The 24,319-nt window shown below is 42.0% G+C and overlaps 1 protein-coding gene across 3 annotated transcripts in view; it reads right to left on the reverse strand.

Moving 5' to 3' along the window:
* Positions 1 to 18,441, reverse strand: part of CERS6 (ceramide synthase 6) — a 300,639-nt gene extending 282,198 nt beyond the window's left edge. For all 3 annotated transcript variants that reach the window (XM_029934446.1, XM_029934445.1, XM_029934444.1), the window contains exon 1: positions 18,118 to 18,441. In XM_029934446.1, coding sequence (XP_029790306.1) covers positions 18,118 to 18,287 — 170 coding nt within the window. In that variant the 5' untranslated portion in view covers positions 18,288 to 18,441. The remainder of the gene's footprint in view (positions 1 to 18,117) is intronic.
* Between the last annotated feature and the right edge of the window lie 5,878 nt (positions 18,442 to 24,319).

The raw sequence follows: 24,319 nt of genomic DNA on the forward strand, positions 1-24,319 counted from the left end.
GGTTGCAATAGACACCACAAAATTCAAAATTACAAACTTGAGTGACTATCTCATTGTATCTTATGATTATTATTCCCATTTCTCTGGTTAAAAAAAATAAAGTGAAAATGTCTTTTCATGGCAGGTACTAACTAGTAAGTGTCCTTCGCGCCAGAGTCCCAACCCGCTCTTGATGTGCCATCATGTTAAAACAGCTGTTTTCCTTGTAGATTAGGGCAGTCTGTCAAAATTACCTCAAATTTGCAGCAGGTTCCTTCAGAACAGAGAGGTTTTCTCATTCAGTGTTGTGGAGACAGTAAACTGATATAATTTTTCTTAGGAGGTTTTGGCAGCATTTATTAAAATTTTAACTTTGTATATCCTGTGACCTGGAAATTCTACTTCTATGTTTGTTTATAGAAATATACCTGAGTACAAATAATTCTGTACAAGAATGATGTTATAGCATTGTTTCTAATAGTGTTCATAGAAAAAGTTAAATGAACCATGAAACTTCCAAACAATGGCAAACTGTGCAATTATATCAAAAAGAATAAAGTGGCTCTACATTCACCAACCTTAGAAAATCTTCAAGACATGATGTTAAGTTAAAAAAAAAAAAGTTTGAGAACAGGACTTAGAGTATATCATTCATGTTTTAAACAAACGTTATACTTCTGTGTGTGTGTGTGTGTGTGTATGTGGGGGGGGTATATGTGGGTGTGTATAGGCAGGTAGATAGGCGAATGCATTGAAAAATTCTGGAAAGGGGCATCTGGTGGCTCAGTCGGTAAAGCGTCCGACTTTGGCTCAAGTCATCATCTCAGGTTCATGGGTTTGAGCCCCATGTCAGGCTCTGTGCTGACAGCTACCTCAGAACCTGGAGCCTGCTTCAGATTCTGTATCTCCCTCTCTCTCTGACCCTCCCCTGCTCGCACTGTCTCTCTCTGTCTCTCAAAAATAAATAAGAAACATAAACAAAAGTTTAAAAAAAAAGAAAAATTATGGAAAAATATAACATGTCAACTGCTAATACTGGTCACATCTAGGGAAGAAGCTGAATTGAGAAAATAGTGAAAATGGAAAAAATTTGCTTTTTTCTGCAATGCGAGTCTTTGTATGAGATTATAGACCTATAACACGAAGTAATTTTTTTAAATAATTTTTAATGGAGTAAGATTTTATCATTTTACATGTTTACAATGTTTCAAAAACTGGTTGTTTTAGCATAATTAATCATGTTACACATTGAAACATTTGAAAATCCACAAATTAAAATTAATGTTAGAAATTAACAAATAGTTACCACAAGGATAATAATGCACCAAGAGAGTCATTGTATATTGCTAGTTTTACATTGCCAAAACACACGAGGAAAGATTCAGAAATCCCATTTAAAACTAGTGTAAAAACCCCACCATCTCTAAAATGCATAATTTGGAAAAAATATTGTTATACTGGGGTGCCTGGGTGGCTCAGTCAGTTAAGCGTCTGACTTTGGCTCAGGTCATGATCTCACTGTTCATGGGTTCAAGCCCCACATCGGGCTCCATGCTGACAGCTCAAAGCCTGGAACCTACTTCCGAATTCTGTGTCTCCCTCTCACTCTCTGCCCCTCCCCCTGTTGTGCTCTGTCTCTGTCAAAAATAATTAAACATCAGAAAAAAAACCCACATACTACAGAGGTCAAAAAAGGCTCTGAAAAATCATGTACTTCAAGTGTAGTGCTATTGCTATCTGAGTATTTCAGACTCATATGAAACAGAAGTCACAGAATACTGAAGATTTCATCAATGAAACATTCTTTTTAAATAAAACCATTCAATTATGTTAAGAGTCTAAAAACAATAAGATACTTTAATAAGCTGACTTTATGACTCCCTTTCCTTTTCAGAAATAAGCAGAATAAGATCCAATATATTCTGTGTAGGACCTAACACAACCTAGGCTTAATAATCACAAAATAAAAGATTAGAAAGCAAATGAAAAAGAAATACCCACAGGAACATAGGAGATTTTCAAACAAAAATTTTATAGACATTTCAAGTCACATGATCACCTTTCAAAAAAAAAAAAAGATCAAAGAAGAGGGGCTCTTTATGTGGCTCAGTCAGTTGGGCATCTGACTTTGGCTCAGGTCATGATCTCGTGGCTCATGGGTTTGAGCCTTGCATCGGGCTCTGTGTGGACAGCTCAGAGCCTGCAGCCTGTTTTGGATTCTGTGTGTGTGTCTCTCTCTGCCCCTCCTGTGCTCACACTCTGTTTTTCTCTTTGAAAAATAAACGTTAAAAAAAAAGTCAAAGTAGAGATACTAGGGTTCAGAAAAGTGATTATGAAACTACAAAAAATGCAAATGGAAATAGCCATAGAAGAGAAGGTAAAGATTAAGAAAAGGTTCATAAACAATATGAACAGCAATGGAATCAATAGGATAAACACGAATGAAAGAGACACTTGGCATATAGGCTAGCAGGATATTAATACAACCACGTGGAAATAAATACTAAAATGATTATAGAGAAGGTGGTAAAAAGCACACTAAAAATGTCTAATATTATAACTGGTATTCAAAAGAAGAGAAATGAACAAATGGAATAAAAAATATAGCCAAAGATGTATTTAACTAAGAAAAATTTACATTAAAAGTTATATGGCTTTTAGAGTATAATTTTTTTTAAGTTTTTAAGTATTTTGAGAGAGTGGGGGAGGAGAAAGAGGAGAAGGGAGAGAAAGAATCCCAAGGAAGCTCCACACTGTCAGCACAGAGCCTGGTGCAGGGCTGGACCTCATGAACCATGAGATCATTCATGACCTGAGCCAAAACCAAGAGTCAGACGCTTAACCTACTGAGCCACCTGGGCATCCCAGGATGAGCATAATTTAAAAAATACGAACACAGCAAGTCTTAAAGCTATTATTTTCAAAAGAAACAGAGTATTTCTGGATCATAATTACTGAATATTCAAAATACATGGGTTTTTCAAATCCCAAGTACGTGATAGCTCTGATTTTCTTGTCTCAAACTACAAATCTCAAACATTCCACAATCAAGGAACAGGACACAGAAGCATTTCAACAAACTTATTCACCTATCCTCTGCTTAACATCCTTAATGTGTTCAAAAAAAAGGATGTAAGACACTGTATTTGTGTCCTTTTGTTAATGCCTATTGTTATAAAACATTCTAACTTTAAGGTGGGAATGAAAAGGGATGTTTTGACTCTCGTTCTGTCACTTTCTCACATGCGCTTCTCATCCCTTCCTAAATAATTTCTTTAATTTATTAAATTTTATAACCAAATGCTAATCAGATTTTATCACATTTATCCAAGCACGTGTACAAACTTAACAGAAAGATAGTTCCACATGTGGTGGCAAGAGCCAAAGTTCCTTCATAAGGAACCAATGATCTTAAGTGGAATAATGCGTTCTGATGCATGGGTTAGTTAGGAATTAAGGTTGCCTTGGGAGGCAAACCACAAGTGACTCGTAAATACAGAGAATAAACTTAGGGTGAATGGGGGTGTGGGAGACGGGAAATTCGTGATGGGCACTGAGGAGGGCACTTGTTGGGATGAGCACTGGGTGTTGTATGTAAGCCAGTTTGACAATAAGTTATATTTTTTAAAAAAATTAAGGTGGCTTTTTATCTTTACGATGCAAGTAATGTTTCCCTCATTTATAAAAACAGGTAAAAGGAAAATTAATAAGGAGTATAGTACTGGTAATACTGTCCCAATATCGGGGTGCTGATAATGTTTCTTGAAACGGGTTCTGATAATAAGTACATGAGTGTATATTCACTTTGTTGTGATAATCCAATACACTGTACATGCAGGTGTACTTTCATGTGTGTTACAGAATAAAAATTTGTTTCAGGAAATATAAGACACTTTTCTAACAACACCATATGACTACATGTTTGAGTGCTGGATTTACTAACGGGTATTCATTGAAGTAGAGGTCCACCAAGATGAAATTTTAAGCCAAAGTCAGGGTTTTAATGCTCCCTTTCATTGTACACACATAGCAGAGCGCAGCTCTCTCCGCAAATCCAAACACTAAAGACTGGTTAGTTTCACCTGAAAAAAAAATAAGTATAATCTGTGTCAACTCCCAAAATGTATCATCATACACCACGCAGTCTCCATTCAGTGCAGTTTTCTGGCTCTTTTAGGCTGACTTTTAAAATAAGACAGGAAGAAGTTTCGGGTAGCTAAATGCACCCAATTCAGAAAAGCTTCAGACAAATCTGAAAGAACCGGCATTCCTTCGATTTGACCCCTGAGTAAAGAATTAGACATTGGTTGGAAAAGAGAATGGAGACTGATGGAGAGAAAACCTAACCAGGTGTGGTTCTATTTTTAATGGAACATGTATCATCTTCAGCTACGAAAAGGGAAAACTGCTTGCCAAACCCACTGCTCTACAATTGTGGAACCCAACTTGATTTCTTTTTTTTAATCAGAAAAAAGCCCTAAAACCATGCAGTCATTTTTTTTAAAACAAAAAGAACATGTATTCCATATTATTTGTTGCATATTTTAACACTAAAAATTTAAATGAAATTAGTAAAGTATAAGCCGATAGTGCTTACTAACAATCCTTCTAAATGGATTTGGCCCCAACTTGCTATGGCCCCTGGGAAATGCAAGGAACAACAGAACAGCTGGTAGCACCAGGGCTCAGGACCAAAAAGGTAAGGGGGTCAGCCAATCAAGAGAGTCCGTTTACACAGGCCACCTTAGATTTGACTACAGAGCAGGGTCTGAGCAAGAGGAAGAGGTAAATGGAAGATAAGGAAGCGCTAAGCAGAAAGGAGCTAGCAGTTAAAAGGAGTGATTCGCTGCCCTCCGCCAGATCTTCCAAGGCTTAACCCTGCACCCGGGCTGGGAACAGGTCCTGACATCGCGAGCCCGTCCGCCTGCTTACCTGCTTCCAAGCCAGGCAATGTCTGAGCACTGGAATTTTTTTTTAACACGTCCCTTGTTCAATTCTTAAGACATAATTCATAGCAATATTTACTTCAGGAGCCCATTTATTTCAAATAAACCACAGGCACCAAACACTAGCAAAAGGAAGCATTACACAGTGTAAAACTCAACAACACCATGAACATAAAACACATCCACAGAAAACCACTTGACTGCCGGAGCGCTCCTTAGAAATAACTGCTGGTTAAAAACCACCACTTGTACATCTATTTTTGTTCTCTTCCCAGTCCCTGTGCAATCTTGCAGGCAGCCATTTGAGTGTGGGTGGAAGTGGGAGGAAAACAAAAGCATGCGGATGATCTCAGTGGTCCAGGAGAATGAGCTCAGGAGGACCCCCCAGGCCTAGAGCTGGCCCTGGGCGTCTGCGTGCTGGGTTCTGCCCCCTGGAGCTCCAGCCCACATGGAATGGGGAGCCCTCCCACCACCTCTGTAAACAAAGCCATGAAATGTGGTGCGTGGACAGTGGGCAGGCAGTACTTCTCAGTCGCTGGGAAATCCTCCCTCATTCACCTTCAGGGAGAGACAGAGTAGCCATTCACCCTCATTCTAGCAAAAGGAAGCGTTACACAGTGTAAAACTCAACAACACCATGAACATAAAATACATGCACGGGAAACCACTTGACTGCCTGAGCGCTCATTGACCCTCATTCACCCTCAGGGAGAGGCAGGGCAGCCATTACTATTGTGAAAACACCCCTGGCTGATGACCAGACCAGCACAGGTTTAACAGGGCCAACAATCAGGTGAAGTGAACAATTGTTCCAGTTTTAGCTGGACAGAGGCATTTCCGAGGACAGCCCCCCATACTGAAACCGGCTGATCCCTGGACAAAGGCACTGTGGAGTTCAGAGCAGCCAGGCTCTGCCAGGACCTGGGTGGATGGATAGCACAGGACAAGTCACGTCGTCTCTACAGGCTTCAGAATCCCAATACATAAAATGGGAGGTGAAGATTTTTAGCGGGGCCAGTATTTCTCCAAGTGTAGTTTTCAGAACATCTGTGCCCTAAGACAGCATCTAGCAGTGGTGTTTCGAGAGGCTGGGGAAGGGCGAGTGGGGAGCGGTGTGCCCTGGTGAGAAGGGGTGTTTTTACACTTTCCCAGTCTATGTTTAGAATTGGCTTCACAGGGTGCTAATAAAAAGCAGAACCAAGTTTTAGTCAATTTTGGGTTTTTTTATTCTAGAAGTATTGCACCTCCTTACTGCATGTACCCCCTAACTGCGTGCACCTGGGGCAGACTCTCACTACCACCCCTACTTTGGTGCTTCACTGGTGCCTGACGCACAATACACTCATATATTTTTAAGTGAATGAGTTTTCAATTTCCTTTCTAAGTAGAAAGTCCATGGCTCTATTAAACTACTACCAAATTAAAATAGAAGCAGTTTGGGTAATTTGTCATTCTACAGCATTGTGGTTTCATCTTTGCCTTACTTCCTCCTTTAAAAGGCAAACCCACCACAAACGTCATATTTGATCATCCTAAGATATCTTCTATCAGTGCCTAAAAAAATTAACAGGCTTCTCAATGATTTACACAGCAAACTACTTACAAATTATTTTTCAGCTATGCGGAGCTAACAAGGTGCCTGAAGTGGAAAGCAGCTCCAAGTGCCTTCTGAATTAATTTGGTCAGGTGAGGTTATTAGCCATATTCACACCAATGGAAGTTAAAATCTGGTGTGGCTGGTTTCTCTTACAGAAAAAACTACATGTATTTATTATTTTTAAGCCCATTTTTAATGTTTGCATTTTCATAAATATGATCCCAGGGATGCTAGACTGTTTTTCTTAAGGATCAAATTAAGATAATCCACTAGGCTTAAAATTCTGAAAGAAACTGATAGTCTCCAGGCTTTCCTTTTTCTGGAAAAAAGGCTTTCCTTTTCCTTTTTCTGAGCCATCTAAATATTAACATACAATCTCAGCAAAGTGCATTACGTGAGTGTGAGGTGGACAAGGCCCAGTTCTTCACTAAGTTGCTAAGAGTGGTTTTCTGCTGACTGCAATTGGAAATAGCAGAATCTTTCTTGGAGGGGAAGAAAGAGAGAGAAAGACCAGGACAGAGACAGAGGAGGAAAAAATAACAGGGAAAGTAAAACCCAAAGCCAAACAGTAAAAAACAAGAATGAGGTCAATCATACACGTTCATGACATAAAAGTCATTCCATCAAAAAGGTTCAGAAATCTTACTATTTTTTTTTAAGAGTGTGAGTGGGGGAGAGACAGAGAGAGACAGAGACACAGAATCCAAAGCAGGCTCCAGGCTCTGAACTGTCAGCACAGAGCCAGATGTACGGCTTGACCCCAGGAGCTGTGAGATCATGACCTGAGCTGAAGTAGGATGCTCAAAGGACTAAGCTACCCAGGTGCACTGAGGGTTTCAGAATTCTAATGATAAAGCCTCATTTCTGGAAATCAGGGTTCCAACAATCAATCAGAAAGTGATCTGGGGGTGTACACACAAGTCCATGTGTGTGCACCTTGAACAAACCTAACAACCAGGAAGAACGACTTCCATAAACTAGGCATTGCTCTAAACACAATGCATGCATTATCTCATCTAATCCTCACAACAATCCTAGGAGTTGGAAACAGGATGGAGAGATGGAGTAATTTGCTCCTAGATCTGCAGCTGTTTGGTGGAATGCCCAGAATTCAGCCCAGGTTCTCAAATCAATAGAAATGGCCAAATTGATGTTTGCCATTACTAGTATCTGAATACCCAATCAACTTTCCCTTGAGTCCATGTGCAATAAAAAAAAGTACCATCGGGGCCAGATGGGGCAGTAGAAGACAGACTGGATAATTACATAAGGTATCCCTCCCCTGTAAGGAAGCTTTCTGGGAAAACTCTAACCAGAGAAAGACCATTTTCCTGGGCCTTCTCCAAAGGCACAGCCCCCTGAGAAAGCTTCACGCTCTACATGTACGAAGCTGCCCATCACCTGTCTAAACTTCTACCATTAGAAATAGTTTCCTGCCACTAAATACAAACAAAGATCCGGCCTAAAATCTGCATCAATATTAACAATTAAGAAGAAAAGGCTAAGAAGCATTCTCCTCCCTAAATAGGCATAGTGCTGAAGGGATTAGGGCTTCGATGCCTGTATAAAACTCTAGTTACTCTTCAACAGAACATATAAGTCTTCCAGTTTCAGGATCACATATATAAACAGGTCCTACTGCCCCTACAAACTGCACTCTCTCCCCACCTCTCAGCTGCCCCCGCCCCACCTAACCCATTAAATCACATTTCAGAACATTACTTCTCAAGTAGGTACTAAATACTGTACTATGGTATCAATTATTTTTTACACAATGTGTATTGTTAAGAACCAGTGTTTACTGAGTCCCCTTTAAAGAGACTTTCACAGTCCTCCAATATCACAAAGTAGGTATATTCCCCATTTTACAAGTGAAAATATCATATTTCAGAGGGTATGCTGTCTATTACTACATAGCTGATAAAGAGCAGCATGTGCATTTTAACCCGTTTCACAGTCTTCAGACATCTCATCCAATTTCCTTTCAATTCTAGGAAATCAGAAATACATATTTGTAATTAATTGAAAAAATGCATAAAACAGTAACAATTTATATGTACTGTCACCCTTGAGTCTACCCAATACTCAAACACACCCTCGGACATGTGAAGTCCTTATGCTCTCTTAATCTCCATATTGCCTCAGGGACTGATTGCTTGGTTTTCAATTTCCCTTCACTCAAGGTATTGTGTCCAAAACTGCCACTCTGCGTAAACCACTGAGTCACTTTATTCTACTTTGAAATGGTGATCTATTAAGACAAGATCTAGCTGGCAGCTTTTACTCGGATACCTGCCAAGGTGTCCCTAGGCAAGACGTCAGATGGTTTTCTCCATCCCCTCTCCCCACGCTTAACCCTGTGCTCTCAACACCTCAGGTGTTTTTAAGGCCACCAGTGATGAGAAGAAAGGAAGGGGAGGAGCCAGGGAGAAAGAGCGGGAGGAGAGAGATGACCTCAATCACAGCTCAGGACAGCAACAATAGCTTTGTAACCTGGAAACCTCAAAGATAAGATGTAACATTTATGTAGACCCTGGCAAGTCACAAATAAATGTTATTCCTAGGTGACTGTGTGAATGGGCTTACCCAGCAGAGGAATGAATGCATCCTTGCTGTAATGAAAAACCATTTGTGTATCTCTAAACCCACACAGTCCAATTCTGAAGTAATAAATGCAAAAGTAGGAAAAGGAAGCAGGAGTGGTTCAAGAGAAGTCCATTCTGAAGGCCAGTACTGAGGAAAAAGAGTTCTCCTTAAAAAAAAAATGCCCGAAATATTCTCAGTGACAAATTATGGGAAACAGTGTTTTGTATAAAAATGACCAAAACATTAGCATAAACTTTGAAAATTACTTCTCAGGAGTATGAAACTGCCAATGCTTACTATCAATGACCTTATAGTATACAACATTTGAGTAAAATCATATTTAGATTTTTGAGTATTTAAATCATGTGCTTACAAAACAGGTGTAAATTTTTTTTCTAAGTAGGTCACATTCAGTGCAGAGCCCAAGGCAGCGCTTGAACTCATGACCCTGTGACCAAGACCTGAGCTGAGATCAAGAGTCAGATGCATAACTGACTAAGTCCCCCAGGCACCTCTAAAATGGGTGTAAATTCAAACTAACAGAGTGTCAGATCTGATCTTCCATAGAAAAGCTTCCATTGGATATATCTGTGGCTCAGGCCACTTGCCTTACTAGAATTTTATCCTTTCATCCTGGTTTGCTTTAAGTGGATTGTGAACTCACTTGGATGCCTTTAATCCTAGGGCTGGATCCTCTGAATCTGTGCAGTAGGCTTTTCTAAAGACACTGAATTCACTCCTGTACCTGTACTATTATTAAATTGTCATATTAACACACAGACTGAAGGAAGTTGTTTGGTTGAAGTACCTTCCCAAAAGGCTCAGGGTTTGTAAGAGCTCTCTGGACTTTAACCTTCCTTCTATCACCCCTCACCTCCTTCCAAACCATTCCAGATGATTCTGGAGAAAAGGGCTCTCCTAGACCACAAAGAGTTTATGTATTTTAAAAGAAAACAAACACAGAAACAAAATAGTGCTTGATGAAACCGAGACCAAGAGGACTGGAAATCTGTCAAACCTAGAAAATGAAAACAGTTATTTCTAGTAAGTGACTTGTTTAAGTCAGTGAATCTTTATATTTTTATTAGTTTCAGTTGTGGTAAAATACACATAACATAAAACTTATCATCTTAACCATTTTTAAGTGTACAGTTTCATTAAATACATTCACACGGGGCAACCATCACCACCAATCAAATCCTCCTCCAGAACTCCTTTCATCTTGTAAAAATGAAACTCCAGACCCTTGAAACATTCCCTCATCATCTCTGCCTCTCTTCAGCCCCTGGCAACCATTCTACCTCTGTCTCTATGAGTCTGACTCCCCTAGGTCCTTCATATAAGTACAATCATACAGCATTTGTCTTTTTGTGACTGGTTTATTCCACTTCGTACAATGTCCTTGAGGCTCAGCCACGCTGTAACATGTGTCAGAATTCCTTCATTTTTAAGGCTGAATGATATTTTATTAATGTACATACCACATTTTGTTTATCCATTCATCTGTCCATGGACACTAGGGTTGTTTCCAACATCTGCCTACTGTGAATAATGGTGCCAAGTATGCAAATACCTCTTTGAAACTCTGCTTTCAATTCTTTGGGGCATATACCAGAAGCAGAATTATACGATAATTCCATTTTTAATTTTCTGAGGACATTCCATATTGTTTTCTAACGTGGCTGTACACTTCATGTTCCCACCAACAACGCACAGAGTTCTAATTCCTCTATAACCTCACCAACACTTGTCTTCTTTTCTTTCCTTTTTAAATTTTTTTTCTAGATCGTGGCCATCGTAAGGGGTGTGAGGTGGTATTTCACTATGGTTTTGATTTGTATTTCCCTAATGAATAATGTCTAATAAGTCACTTTTAACCAAATGTTCAGAGAAACAATATAAGAATTTAGCTCTATCTCTGAGTTCTCCATTCATTCCTGATCTCTCAACTTGCTCCCAGCCCTTTCTTTCTGCCTCAGTCTCCATAATAAAGTCAGGATATTATCCCACTTCATCCTCTTGACTGCATCCCTTCCACTCTGTAGAATCTGAGATGTTTCCTGCCTGAAGGGAGGAATACTCAGGTTATGGGCTGGGCGAGAGGCTGAAAGCAGAAAGAAAGAAAAGAGTGTAAATAAGACCATTCTGCATTAAAAAAAATTCATATATTCAAAGGCACCACTTTCCTACCAAAAAAGTTGGAAGGCCCATCCCAATGAGAAAACATACATGAATTCACAGGAAATGTAATACAAATGGTTAGTAAATATTTAAAATAACATAATGAATAACATAAAATCATACTCACATTAAAATAGTAACTTTTTTTCAACTTGTGAAGCAAAAATTTCTTCAAATGATAGTAAGTTTGGATACAGATAAGGAAGTGCAAACGGATATACTTTTTCTGACACCAATTTGGCCATTTGCATCTATCAAGAACACTAAGATGTTTACCATTTTGGGCTTAGAAATGACACTTCTAAGAAACATTCCTTAGGAAGTCATCAGAAGTTGAATGATTTATATACACAAATCAGAAACAGCCTGTATGTCCAACAACAATATGGAGACTAGTTAAAGAAATTATGGGATATATATGACATCGCCTGCTTCTGATTCTCTTTCTATGCCCCCTCCCCCTCATTAAAATCACCAAAATTATCAGATCAAGAAACCTGGTTCCAAATATTCACCTTGCTATTTTAAGCTATGGTGAGCTGGGTATATTCCCTAAATTCTCAATTCTTAATGTCATCTGTAAAATACTGGGAAAATTAGTATCTACCTCACAGGGCTTAAAAAAGGATTAAAAGTAGACCATGTAAAGGAAGAAACCCATATTAGGAAATATACACTAGTTGCTATTACTACTTAAAATAAAAATTAAAAAATTATTCACTAAAAACTGCAGTCATTCTCAATAGTCAAACATAAGGGGAAAAATGGTGAGCACTAAGTCGTAGCTTCAGACTGTGGGCCCTCGCAATCAATCATCCACAGCATACTAATGAACCACCCCAAAAAGATGCTGCAGAAATTACCATTTTGTGTTCAGTCAAGCCAAAAAGCAAAGGTGTATGAAGTCAATGAAGATTGTGACAGCAGTTAAGAGTGGGGACAAAAGAGTTTGTGAGATTGTTTTTTTAAATGGGTGGGTAAAATACCAAAGGGTAAAATCTTAGGAATAAAGGTTCCCAGGGCATCCCTAGTATAGAAAGATCCTTGTGCCACAAGAGGCCATCTTGTTTACTTATATTTATAAATATTTTTTTAAAAAGAGGAGCTCCTGGGTGGCTCAGTTGGTTGAGAGTCAAACTTCGGCCCAGATCATGATTTCTCAGTTTGTAGGTTTGCAGCCCACAGTCAGGCTCTGTGCTGACAGCTCAGAGACTGAAGTCTGCTTCAGATTGTGTCTCCCTCTCTGTCCCTTCCCCCACTCGCTCTGTCTGTCACGCTCTCAAAAATAAACATTTAAAAAAATTTTTAAGAAAAAAAAGACTCCCTAGAAATGTTAAATTATACAACTAGTTACTGGCAAACAAAATCTGGAACCTCAATATCCTGCCTTCAAAGTGTCTAAGAAATGAATTGAACAAATGAAGGTGAGAGAGGGGGAAAAACAGTAACATTTTGAGAGTCATGACTCTGTAAGAAAATCTAGCTTGGCCTGGTGATAGAAAAAGGAATTTAAGCACATGTAATATATAACAAACCCTTAACAATCTTTTATGTACAAACTGGTCCTAGATTCTCATGCTCACCAACAAAGCATGAACGGAGCCTGAGGACCGTGCAGTGATCTCTCATTAAGCCATGGGACAGATTTGCTGATGGAAGAAATTCACCTTAAACCTCATTTCTTTTCCACTGACACCTGCCCCTCCCCATCACAGAACAGAAACCACTTCCAAATTGGAATCCAGCAGACAAAACTCTAACCCTGTCCATGAAGAATTCAGATACTTTCAGGAGTAAAGTCATAAGTGAACTCAAAGTGCTAGTGTCATTAATCCTTGATGACATTTTATCATTTGTAATAACTGAAGTTATCTTACGTGCTTTCCTCCTCATTCTAAGGCACTGTCCATTAAGAGTAATGTGATGTCTTTTATCCATAATCAATCTACTACACCCTATAAATGCAAACCTTTTATTTTATTACTGTCTCTTTGATTTCAGGTTGTTTTCCAACAACAATCCATTGTATCCCAATTTTCCTTTCCCAGTCACAAATTATAGGAGGCAACCTATTACTTCTGACCCCAATTCTGGCCTCTAACATCAGTCCAGCAAAGCAGGTAGCCATAGTTTTAATCTGAATCACACCATATTCAACAAGCAAAACAGGTATATTTAGAGAGTTAAATATCCAAGACTGATTGCATAAGAAAAAATTTTCTTATGCAAACTGTTACCAAATACTCTGTCTTGGTCCATTCAGGAAGCTATAGGCTGGGTGGCTTATAAACAAGAGAAACATTTTTCACAGCTTTGGAGACTGGGAAGTCCCAAATCAAGGCACTAGCAGCTTCAGTATCTGGTGAGAATTACCCAGGTTTCACAGAGAGCCACGTTTTTATTGTGTCCTCATATGGTTGAAGAGGCAAGGAATTCTCTGGGGCCTTTTTTATAAGGGCACTAACCCTATTCACCAAGGTTCCACCCTCATGGCCTAATCACTTCCCAATTCCCCACCTCCCAATACCATTACCTTGGCATTTAGGATTGCAACACATGAATTTTGAGGGGACAGAAACATTCAGTCAACTGCAAACTCTTTCAAAATACATCAGAAGACATCCAGTCTCCTCATCACAACAGACATTATAGGAACAACCTTCAGAAATCAAATGTACCTGACATTCCGCTTTTTCCTAGCGGACATTCACTCACACCTCCCCCCACCCCTCTAAACCATCAGGTCAAGAATACTTTTTCATTCATATTCCTTGCCCCCTCCTCACCCTTCCTCTCCCCCTCCTCCTCTCTTCACTTCTAGGAACTCACCCTGGGCTGCTAGCAAGGCAAAGACACTAAGTAAATCCATAAGAAAAAGCCCAGTGGCCAGACACTCCCTCTGACACTACTGAGACTACTGTTCTTGAAGATCCCAGGGCAGCAGGCCTTTTGACTGACTGAGCCTGGCAAGACTGGTATCCGCCTCCCGAAAAATGACAGTTCTCTCTCACGGCTTGGCACTTCAAGAGCCAACCTGACAGGAATGAGTTTCTCATTTCTTATCTGGTCATCACAAGAGCTGTCAGGTCAACTGTAGGGTCCACCTAAATGAGGCCGGAGGAAAGAGAGCAACTGATTTCCCTGCAGAATCTTCTTTGTTGATTATTCCAAAATATTGTAGTTTTGGAGCTCAAATGATAATGGTCCAAATAATTGTTTTCATTCAAATCATAATTTAAAAACACGAGAAACAAAACCATTGACTAAAATATTTGTATGAAAAAAAAATCTCTTGGGGCGCCTGGGTGGATCAGTCGGTTAAGTGTCCGACTTCGGCTCAGGTCATGATCTCACAGTTTGTGGGTTCAAGCCCTGCATCGGGTTCTGTGCTGACAGCTAGCTCAGAACCTGAAGCCTGTCTTCAGATCCTGTGACTCCTTCTCTCTCTGACCCTCCCCTGCTCACGCTGTCACTCTCTCTCTCAAAAATAAATAAAAAATTTTTTTAAAAAATAAAATGTTTCAATTTAAAATAATAAATATTGTTTTGTTCCTTGTCAACAAGCCAACAACGTAATATAAGGATATACCCTACAGTTTTCATTGTAGGAGAAACCATGGAATTCTGTGGGGGTTTGAGGTTTGGGGTTTTTTTGTTTTTTTTAAACAACAGGTGTTATACTTTGTCAATCAAGTAATATCTATAATGGCCCTTCCGGTCCTACCCTGGGTTAAGTACAGTATAAAGGCAATGCTAAAATCCACCCAGCTTTGGACTATTCAAAGATTCAGCCAAAAGTCATTGAATTTAGGCTGCTCCATTTTTAACCAACCATGCTGAGCGTCCATATTGTTGCCCATATGGTACTATAACACGGTATCGTCCTGGCCACCAGTGCCTCCGCTGTCAACACCCCAACACTGGAGTGCAAACAACAAAATAAGCCTCTGCAATGGAGCAAAGCTCAATCCACTCTGTTCCTTAGTGTTTCTCATTATAGAGAGAAAAACATTAAGTCTGAGGAGAACATATTCAAATCCACAATTTGGGCCTCAACAAGCACATTACAGATCCCATTTAATAATCAGGTATTTCACAGGTATGTTTTCGGCTTTGAAATAAGTAACAACAAAAGTATAAAAAGAATAGAATCCTGAAAAATAAAAATGAAAAGTAAATTTCTTAACATTTATTTATTTATTTAAGTAATCTCTACACTCAACGTGGGTGGGGCTTAAACTCATGACCCCAAGATCAAGAGTTGCATGCTCCTCTGTCTGAACCATCCAGGTGCCCCAAAAATGAAAAAATAAATTTTAAAAATAAGGAACAGAATCCAGAGAGATTTACTTCTATTATGGAAGCATTTCATTTTGTAAAGGGGCTCACAACAGGCTTCTTTATGTCATGCTATACGTTACAGAATACAGCGAAAGAAAGATTTAGGTACACCATGTTAAAGGGTACTAGGGTACTGAAAATGAATCATATCATTGATAACAGTATCAGTTGATTCAAATTCAGGCCCTTGGTGGACGCTGAGATGAAGGCCCAAACTGGATGCCAGAATGGGTTCCTTAGGTGTGAGAAGAGGAGAAACATGCACCACTTGTAATTCTGGCTGCAACTATACACTTGGGTTTTCAGGGAACTGAGAGTCTGAATGGTTAAAAACAGGGGTGTTACCACTATAACAAAGTAGTCACACTTCCAAAAGTCAGTATAGTATCCTGTGGTATATGGGCCCTACTGGACTACGATTCTGAACATTAATCACAAACTTTCAGTTTTCCATACAAGCCATGAAATTCACTTCTACTTGAATCAATGGCCTGAAAGTAACTGGAAAACTCTCTGCGTAGCAATATGAGACCATGTGCTGTGACTGATAGTTGAAAGCAGCTGACCATATTGTACAAACTCCAGTCCGGTCGCGGGACTACACAAAGGAAGAAAAAAATGTCAGGAGAGGAATAACAAATTTCCAGTTTTCAACTTAAATTACATTCGTTTTTGGGTTTTTAAGGCAGAGAAAGTTTAAGTACAAAACTAAATTTCCTTTTTTCCAATCTAAAGAACAACTTGGAGTCAGCTTTCTGCATATAGGTCATTAGGTGACATGCTTTTGTTATCCAAAACCTTAAGACTACACACCTCTTCCAAATATATTAGCGGACTACAAGTGAGCCCCACCAGAATTGATCAGATGTTCTTAGGCAAACTGTGTGTGGAGCCCTTACTAAAGGGGCTCTATTCCACATTGATGTTGTTCCGAGAGGCTGTTTTTGAAGAGATCACAAAGTTAGATGGGAGTTCCTATTTTCTCTAAGTAAATACTTGCTGTAGAAGCAACTCCAAACCTATAAACACACCCACTTTTTCACAATAAGCCTCAGTGCTAGACAGGATCAATGAGGTATCCACCCTGGATTTCAATCATTCAAGAACAGGTCTTTAAATCTGTTCCTTTGTGCATTTCAATCTCTGCGTGGGAACCACCGACTTGGTTCACAAGCAACAATATTGCCCACTGGAAAAATACACCTTCCTTAAACAAAAGGTACATTTTGTTCCCGTGAAGCTTTTTCTGCTGCCATATCCAGCAACCAAGGACATCAAAAGACAAATTCTGCCATCCTCAAGAGTGGAGTTAGGCAAACAGAAACAGCAAGCAAACAGCAAAAGCTTAAGACACAAAACCAAGCGAGTTGGGGGGTAGGAGAAGAGTGGTGGAGCGGACGTGAGAAATGGGAGTATAAACTCCAGGATCTGAGAAATTCAGCCTTCACCGATGAATGGGGGGCAGAGAGAGGAGAGGAAGGGGAGGCGAGGTTTTCGGCAAATAGGTGCCGCTGTCCTGGTTTTGTTTCAGTAGCACCCAGAGACTGCACATGCACGCAAAATCGAGTTTTGCGACTGAGACTGATTGAGTGAGAGTGACACAAGTTTGTTCGTGACACAATGGAGCTCTACTCAACCAAATCCGGAAATTATGCAAACGATAAATAACAACTCCTTAAAATGTTTTAAGTGCGTTCGGCACAAAAGTTTACGGTTATTCGTAGGACGCATTTATCAATTTAATATGACCACGTTGCAGGCTGTGCAACCCGTCAGGTCACATCCTCTTTTAAGAAAACCGCGAATCACCTGGAGTGCTGGCACCTAAAAACTACTGTCATCTATCTCCCAGGACTGTGGGCCTGAGAGTCAGTGTCACTGGCAGGAACCAAATAGCGGCCAGAAGCCGAGCAGTCCCCGGCGATCTGCCGAAGCACAGCCGGACAATCCGCGTGCAGGAGTGAAGGCACTGGAGGTGTGCGCGCGGTCCCTCCGCCCTCCCGGCTGCGCGTCCGCCGCGCTCCAGGCTGTCAGGTGGGTGGCGACGAGCCCCGGCAGGGAAGCCCAGCCCCGCTGCGCGGCAGCCCGCGGGGCGGACGGGGGCCAGCCCCGCCGAGTGCGCCGCGTCCCGAGGCCGCCAGGCGCTCACCTTTGTTCGCCGGCGCCCGCGGCCGGGAGAGAGCGGGCCACGGAGGAGTGCGGGGGGCGACCCCAACGCTGCGCGGCCCCTCCCCGGCGCCCCGGAGGAAATCCGTAGGCTAGCCAGGTCCTCCCCGGCACCCCGAACGGCAGCCGGGCCGAAGGGTCAACAACCCCTCCCCGAACACAAAGGTTGGAGGCGCGAGCGCGAGCGCTGGGGGCGCGGCTGCGTGCGCCACGGAGCACGCGAGTGTGCGTGTGCGCGCGAATGTGCGCGCGCGGATGCGTGTGCGTGTGTGTGAGAGAGTGTGTGAAGGGGGAGGGGAGGAGCGCTCCAGCCCCTCTTACCTCTCGAAGATGAGCCGCACCATGAAGATGCAGAAGGCCACGGGGAAGGCAAGATAGAGGTCCTCAGCCTGCGGGAAGGTGGCCTCCTCCGTGTTCTTCAGGTCCGCCCAGGTGACATTGTGTGGGAGCCAAAACCGCTCGTTCCAGAACCAGGCTAAGATCCCTGCCATCTTGCTTTGTCCACTCTTGCCGTGGGCTCCCGCGGCCCGCCGAGCTTTCCGCCGCCCAGGGCGCCGGGGGATGAGCGCGCGGCTGGCCCGAGCCTGTGCCGCCGCCGCCGCCGCCTCCGCGACCGCTGCTCTCGAAGGCTCGCGGCGAGCTCCGGTTCTCTCCTCCCTCTGGCCGCGCTGGGGAAAGGAGCCGCCTCGCCCGTCACATGGCAGCCTGGACCGCCCGTCCTGATTGGCTCGCCCACGCGTCAGGCAGGCAGGCACACGCGGCCAGCTCGCCCACGCCCGGAGGGTAGGGCGCAGCCGCTGCGCCCCGGGCGCAGGATCCCGGCTCCGGGGAGTGCTGGCCGGTCCTGCGCTCGCCGCGCTCCTGCTCCGCGCTTAGCACGGACTTGAGGCGGGCGCCCCGAATCCGCCCTAGCCTCCCGGCTCGCTCGCACATGCTCAGAACGGCGGTTCCTGCCCCCGCTGGAGTTACGGGGGTCTCAGTCCGCTTCCCGCGCGCCTGCAGGCGGTGGGGAAGCAGGTAGGGGCCAGAGCCGATCTTCAGAACCACCCTCTGCATTGAGAGAGAACAGCAAGAGAAGTATGGAGCTCAAGGGGCAAAGGAGGAAGAAGTAGCGGAGGAGTCGCGCACTCCCGCTCTTGGGGAGGCAGGGTGAAAATCAGGAACTGGGGCGGGATGGTTTGGCAAGAGCCCTCTGCCTCTACCGCATCCCTGCCTTTTCCCCAACGCTGACCTTGAGGCCTCTTTCACTACTCATTACCACACCAGTTTCCCCAGGGAACAGGGCCCTCTATTTTCATTTATGAGGTGGTAGGAGAAATTAGGGACTTGCTGTTTGCTAATGAGGATCAAGATGAGGGTGATGATTCTGTGAAACTGCCACTCTAAATGAACCTCTCAGAAAATGCCACCAGACCACGTTTTGGCATCACAGATCAGTAGAGGGAACCTCCACACTGCTATTTGACAGGCTTATTATTTCTACCTTTTGAATCTGAAACCTTTAGGTGTTTGGTCTATAAAGGCTGACTTCCACCTTCATGTCCACAGGACATTTCCTCATTGACACGGTGAACTATGTGTGGGTCAGTTCGATGGTCCATGCAGACCTGCCTCTAGGGGAATTTTGTTCATTTTTCTCACAATCATTCCCCTTCTGCCAGTAAGTTGTAGTGGATACTTCCAAGGGGCATATAAAGCAGGCCCTTACCACACTTTTTTCTCCCTGTCCCACTAACCATCACCCTCCTTTTACTCCTACCCTTTGAAGCAAAACTCTAAAGAACTGCCTATATTTATTTCTTACAATTTCTCTCCCCTCCATTCTCTCTTGAACTTCTATTTGGGCATTTGTCCCCCTCTACTGCGCTGAAATGCTGAAGGTCACCAATGATCTCCGTGCTGCTAAACCCGAAGGTCAGTTCCCAACACTTCCGTCAGCAACATTTTGGCCAAGTCTCTGCCTCTTGAAACACCTTCTTGTCTTGGCTTCCAGAAACCACATTCTTCTGGTTTTCCTTCTACTTTATGGCCACATATGCTGAGTCTGCTTTCTGGTCCTCCTCACCTTCCTAACCCCTTCAAATGGAATGGCCTAGGAGTCAGTCTTTTGTCCCCTTCACTTTTCTATCTACATTCATTCCCTTGGTGGCCTAACCCAGTCCCGTGGCCTTTAATGTCATACTGATGGCTCCCAATTTATATCTCTAACCATGAACTTTTCCTTGAACTTCTGTCTCCTAAATCCCTATCAATTCATCAACTCCACTTGGATGTCTGAAAGCCATGTCCTGTCCAAACTACTAATCTTCCCTCTAATTTTTTTCTTCTGTCATCTTGGCTCAGGCCAAAAACCTGGACTCATCTTCTTAATGATTGGTTTCTAATCTCCTCAGCTGTTCTTCCTTATCCATAATAGGTTTTATCAGCTCCGTCTTTAAACCAGAATCACACCACCTCTCACCACCTCTTCTGCTGCCATCTTTATCCAGTCAACACTGCCCTCCTGAGTTGCCCCAGTAACTTCCTTACCCCCAGCTTCAGCTCTTGTCCCTTTATAGTCTACTCGCAGCCAGAGTGACCCTGTTGAAGTGGATGGAAGTCAGCTCATTTCTCTGCTTAAAGCCCTACTGCTTTTCCATCCCTCTCCCAGGGTAAGCCAAAGTCATTTCAATGTTCTGAGAAATTTAGCTCCATATTAACTCTCTGACTGCATCTATTCTCTTCTCTCTCAACTCCTTTTCCCTTACTCTTTGGGATTCTTTAAGGTGATGGTTTGGTCACCCTGGTCTCCCCGGCCTTGGAAAACATCCAACATGCCTTAATACCTGTGTACTTTATTTTCTCTATCTCTGCAACCCATCCCCTCACCCCCAGATATCCATACCTGCTCTTGCTATAATGTCACTCACCCTGTGAAGTTTTCCCTGGACACCCTAGTTAACATACAATGCTCGCTCCCCAAAGCTCCTGCTTTGTTTTCCTCTACAGCATTTATCAGTATCTAACATAATATATATTTTATTTATTTCTTTATTAATCACACACACACACACACATTAAAATTTAAGCTCAAAAAGTTAAAGATTTGTACCTATCATTATTTTATCCCTGGCCCTTAAAATAGTGCCCAGCACATAATAGGTATTCAACAAACTATTGAATTAACAAATCGTTACTCAATCTCACAAAAATCCTTTCTAGGAAAAGAAAAAGATCTGAATAAATAATTGAATTGAGTATGTATATACTGATGTGAAGAATACTGTGAACACAGAGATGGGATTGATCAAGTCTGGAGTAGTGTAGAGAGGTGTACTTGAAGTCAGTTTCCACTGAGGAGTAAATATCACCATCCCCACTTGAGACCCTGCACCCAGCTCCTCAGTGTTAATGATGTTCCCCCAGAATGATGTCTTGGCATCAACTGCATCCCTGTAGGCCGTAGAGAGATTTGCTAAGGTCACCTGTCACCTTTGTGGCAGAAGATCAGGTCATGGTGGAGCCTGGTCTACTGAGCCAGAGAGACTCCCACCATGGCTGCCTCTGATCCTTCGTGTGTGTGTCTCTCACTCTCTCTCTCTCTATGACCTGATAGTATCTTTCCTTCTACCTAGGACACCTCTGCTGTCCAGCAGTTTCACTGCTTCCCCAAGCACATACAAGAGGAAGTGCTGGTAAGTTAACCCTGGAGCCTGAACTTTGACAAGGACAGTAGAATCCAGTGAATCAACTTACTCCTTTCTCTCACCTGCCCGTGGCACACACATAGTAGCTTCACACAGCCTCTCTGAAAATATCCTATGATACAAACCAATCAGCTAGCTTATTTCAAATCTGTGCCCAGCTCAGCGACTCACTCCCTTATGTTTCCTTTCTCTCTTTCTCTCACTCTCCTTTTCCCTCATTCCTGATTCACAGAAATTACACTTCCCTGGAGCTGCTCTTTTTTCTAGAGAAGACAAACTAAGTTGGTATTGCTCTCCTATTTATTGCCTTTGAGAAAGTGGTGGGATTTCAGAAACATTTTGAAAGAGAAGTTTTGTTAGGCAGTGGAAAGAGACTTTACTAATTATTTGTGAATCTTGAGCAAATCACTTAATATCTAAAAGCATGTTAATGCCATCAGAATGTAAACTGTTAATGTATAAGTTGTGCACCAATAGTGCTTGTCTTACCTCTGTTATTCTACTATCACAGGCTCACATGAGATGATGTGTGGGAAGGGCCTTGTAAACTCTACCTCTATGCACATGTACAGTATAGAAAACCTCTACTCTTTTTTATCTGTCCAGCATATCACCTTTAGGCACTAGCACCTTCCTACCACCCTCCATCCAAATGATTCCCCCGAAATACAATAGAGTAAAAATGCCACTTCATGTCTGACCTTATTTTATTGGTCAATGGATGGACCAAGATAGTAATTGAAGTCCTTCTTCAGATATTGGGACATGGATCAAGGCAGGTTTTTTGTTTTGTTTTGTTTTGTTTTCCAGTAACTTGGACTCTAGGATTTCAAACTTGGAAGCTATTAGTCCCATCCTTCATCCTATGGATAGAAAAAGCATAAGCTAGTCAGCACCAAGAGAGAGGAGGAAAGCAGACCTGTGGAATTAACTAAAGGTAAGAAATATATTTCCACATGGTACCTGAGAGCCAACTGCTTTCTTCATCTTTAGGTTCCATGAAATCATCTCCTATCTCCATGATGAATCTCCCTTTTTTATGGGCTTGGTGTTATTTTAGTCTAAAGGAGTCCCACTATACAAAACATTGCTCTAAGAGCACATGTCTTTAAGACTTTGCTGACCTTAGTTCAGCCCCCAGGGGAAGGTTAGTCACAGACACAACCCAGAACACCTCCCGAAGAGGCCACCATATGCCTGTGCAGAAAAGACTTCTAATGGTTGTTGCAGGAAACTGAAATACAATTTATTCATCAGACATGTTTGTAGCTCAGTGAGAAAGCAAATAGTTGGTCTGTAAATAGAAGAGATAAGGATAGAGAAAAAGTGAAAAAAAAGTTTTTTGGGGGGGTCAGTAGGGGGACACTGCATACATTTGATATTAGGAAAGTGTGCTTTGGACCCCAAATATAAAGCATCATATGAGAACACACCTTCTCTTTTCCAGGCAACTGGGAAATATCAACAAAGCTAAGCATTACTTCTTCTCAGGCGCACACCCAGGTCTTGACCCTTCTACATACATCAGAGTCCACCTCATCATTGCAGAACAGCCAGTTTAATTGAATTTCCACTGTAAGTTGCATAACACAAAACTGTAGGAATTGTTCTACGAAAAGAACACAAAATCTACTTGGGGAGCATGATATAATGACATGAAAAGCCAGATAGCGGACACAGCAGCACCACTCCTGAAGCCATTGGGCAATACGTGATAAATGCCCATGCGCTGTGGTTAACAAGGGCTTCCTGCTCAAAGGAGGAAGGGAACACTCTGTGTTGAACCGGTGAAGGAAAGCTTTGAGGGAAAGGCAGAAGTGGAATCAGACTTCAATGACGGAGGAGGTTTTGAAAAGACATGAGCAAAGGATAAAAGGAGGAGGATTTACTGACAAACAAAATGTAGCTGAGAAGCTAGATTATAAATGGCCTTTGGTATGAAGTAATGGAATACTCCTACTTAGTTTAGTGAGAACAGTATTTTATCTGTGATCATATCATCTGAGTAATTCTATAGTGTGGTGCCTGGTACAAAATAGATGTAGGTTTTAAAAACACACAGATAAATTCATATATTGCTTAAAAGGCAGGACAGTGCTAAAAGTAAGTTATCTATTCAAACACGCAACTCACTGGTTTTAAAGAAACCTGGTATTCATTGGGAATAATATGGAAATTTTGCCAAATTTTATTTTTGCAGTCATTTCTTATGAATATATAACTTTCTTGCTGTGGGTGGCAAAACTATCCTAAGTCCGCAGTCATTTTCTATTGTCCAGGTAGTACTTTCTTGGGTTTTTATTTATATCATATTTAGGGAGGAGGTTGGGCAAGAAGTAGGAGGATTCATCCCCATGTGTGCAAGTCTCCCAGAAAATTCCGCATCTTGGGTGTCTTAAGAAGGGGTAAGAGTATTTGCCTCACGGAATTCGAGTTAGGCTAAGTTCAGGTGTGCACCCTGGACAGGAATTGAATGTACGTTGCTTTCTGGAAATTTTCCAGGAAGACTGCTCCCTCTCATGTTCACAGTCTTCTTCACAAGCATGTCAAGTATTGGCGGTCTGAAGATCGTTCTCTTCCCTCCCCTACCTTGATAGTTCCTGCCTCTGGAAAATCTTTTCTGATACTGACAACCATTAATTAGTCTTGTATTCCTAGCTAAGCCAAATCACTGGCTGGAATTTCTGTCTTCTCTGTAATAATCAAAATCTATTTAAATGTTAATTTTTCCCCTTGAAATTTTCTTTAACTTACTAACGTTAAGTTAGCATCCCACTAACATTTTAAGCATGACAGATGTGCTTTGAAACTAAAGAAAAGTGAGAAACAACTAAATC

The sequence above is a fragment of the Suricata suricatta genome, chromosome 3, assembly GCF_006229205.1.
Source record: "Suricata suricatta isolate VVHF042 chromosome 3, meerkat_22Aug2017_6uvM2_HiC, whole genome shotgun sequence".
Taxonomy (NCBI): Eukaryota; Metazoa; Chordata; class Mammalia; order Carnivora; family Herpestidae; genus Suricata; species Suricata suricatta.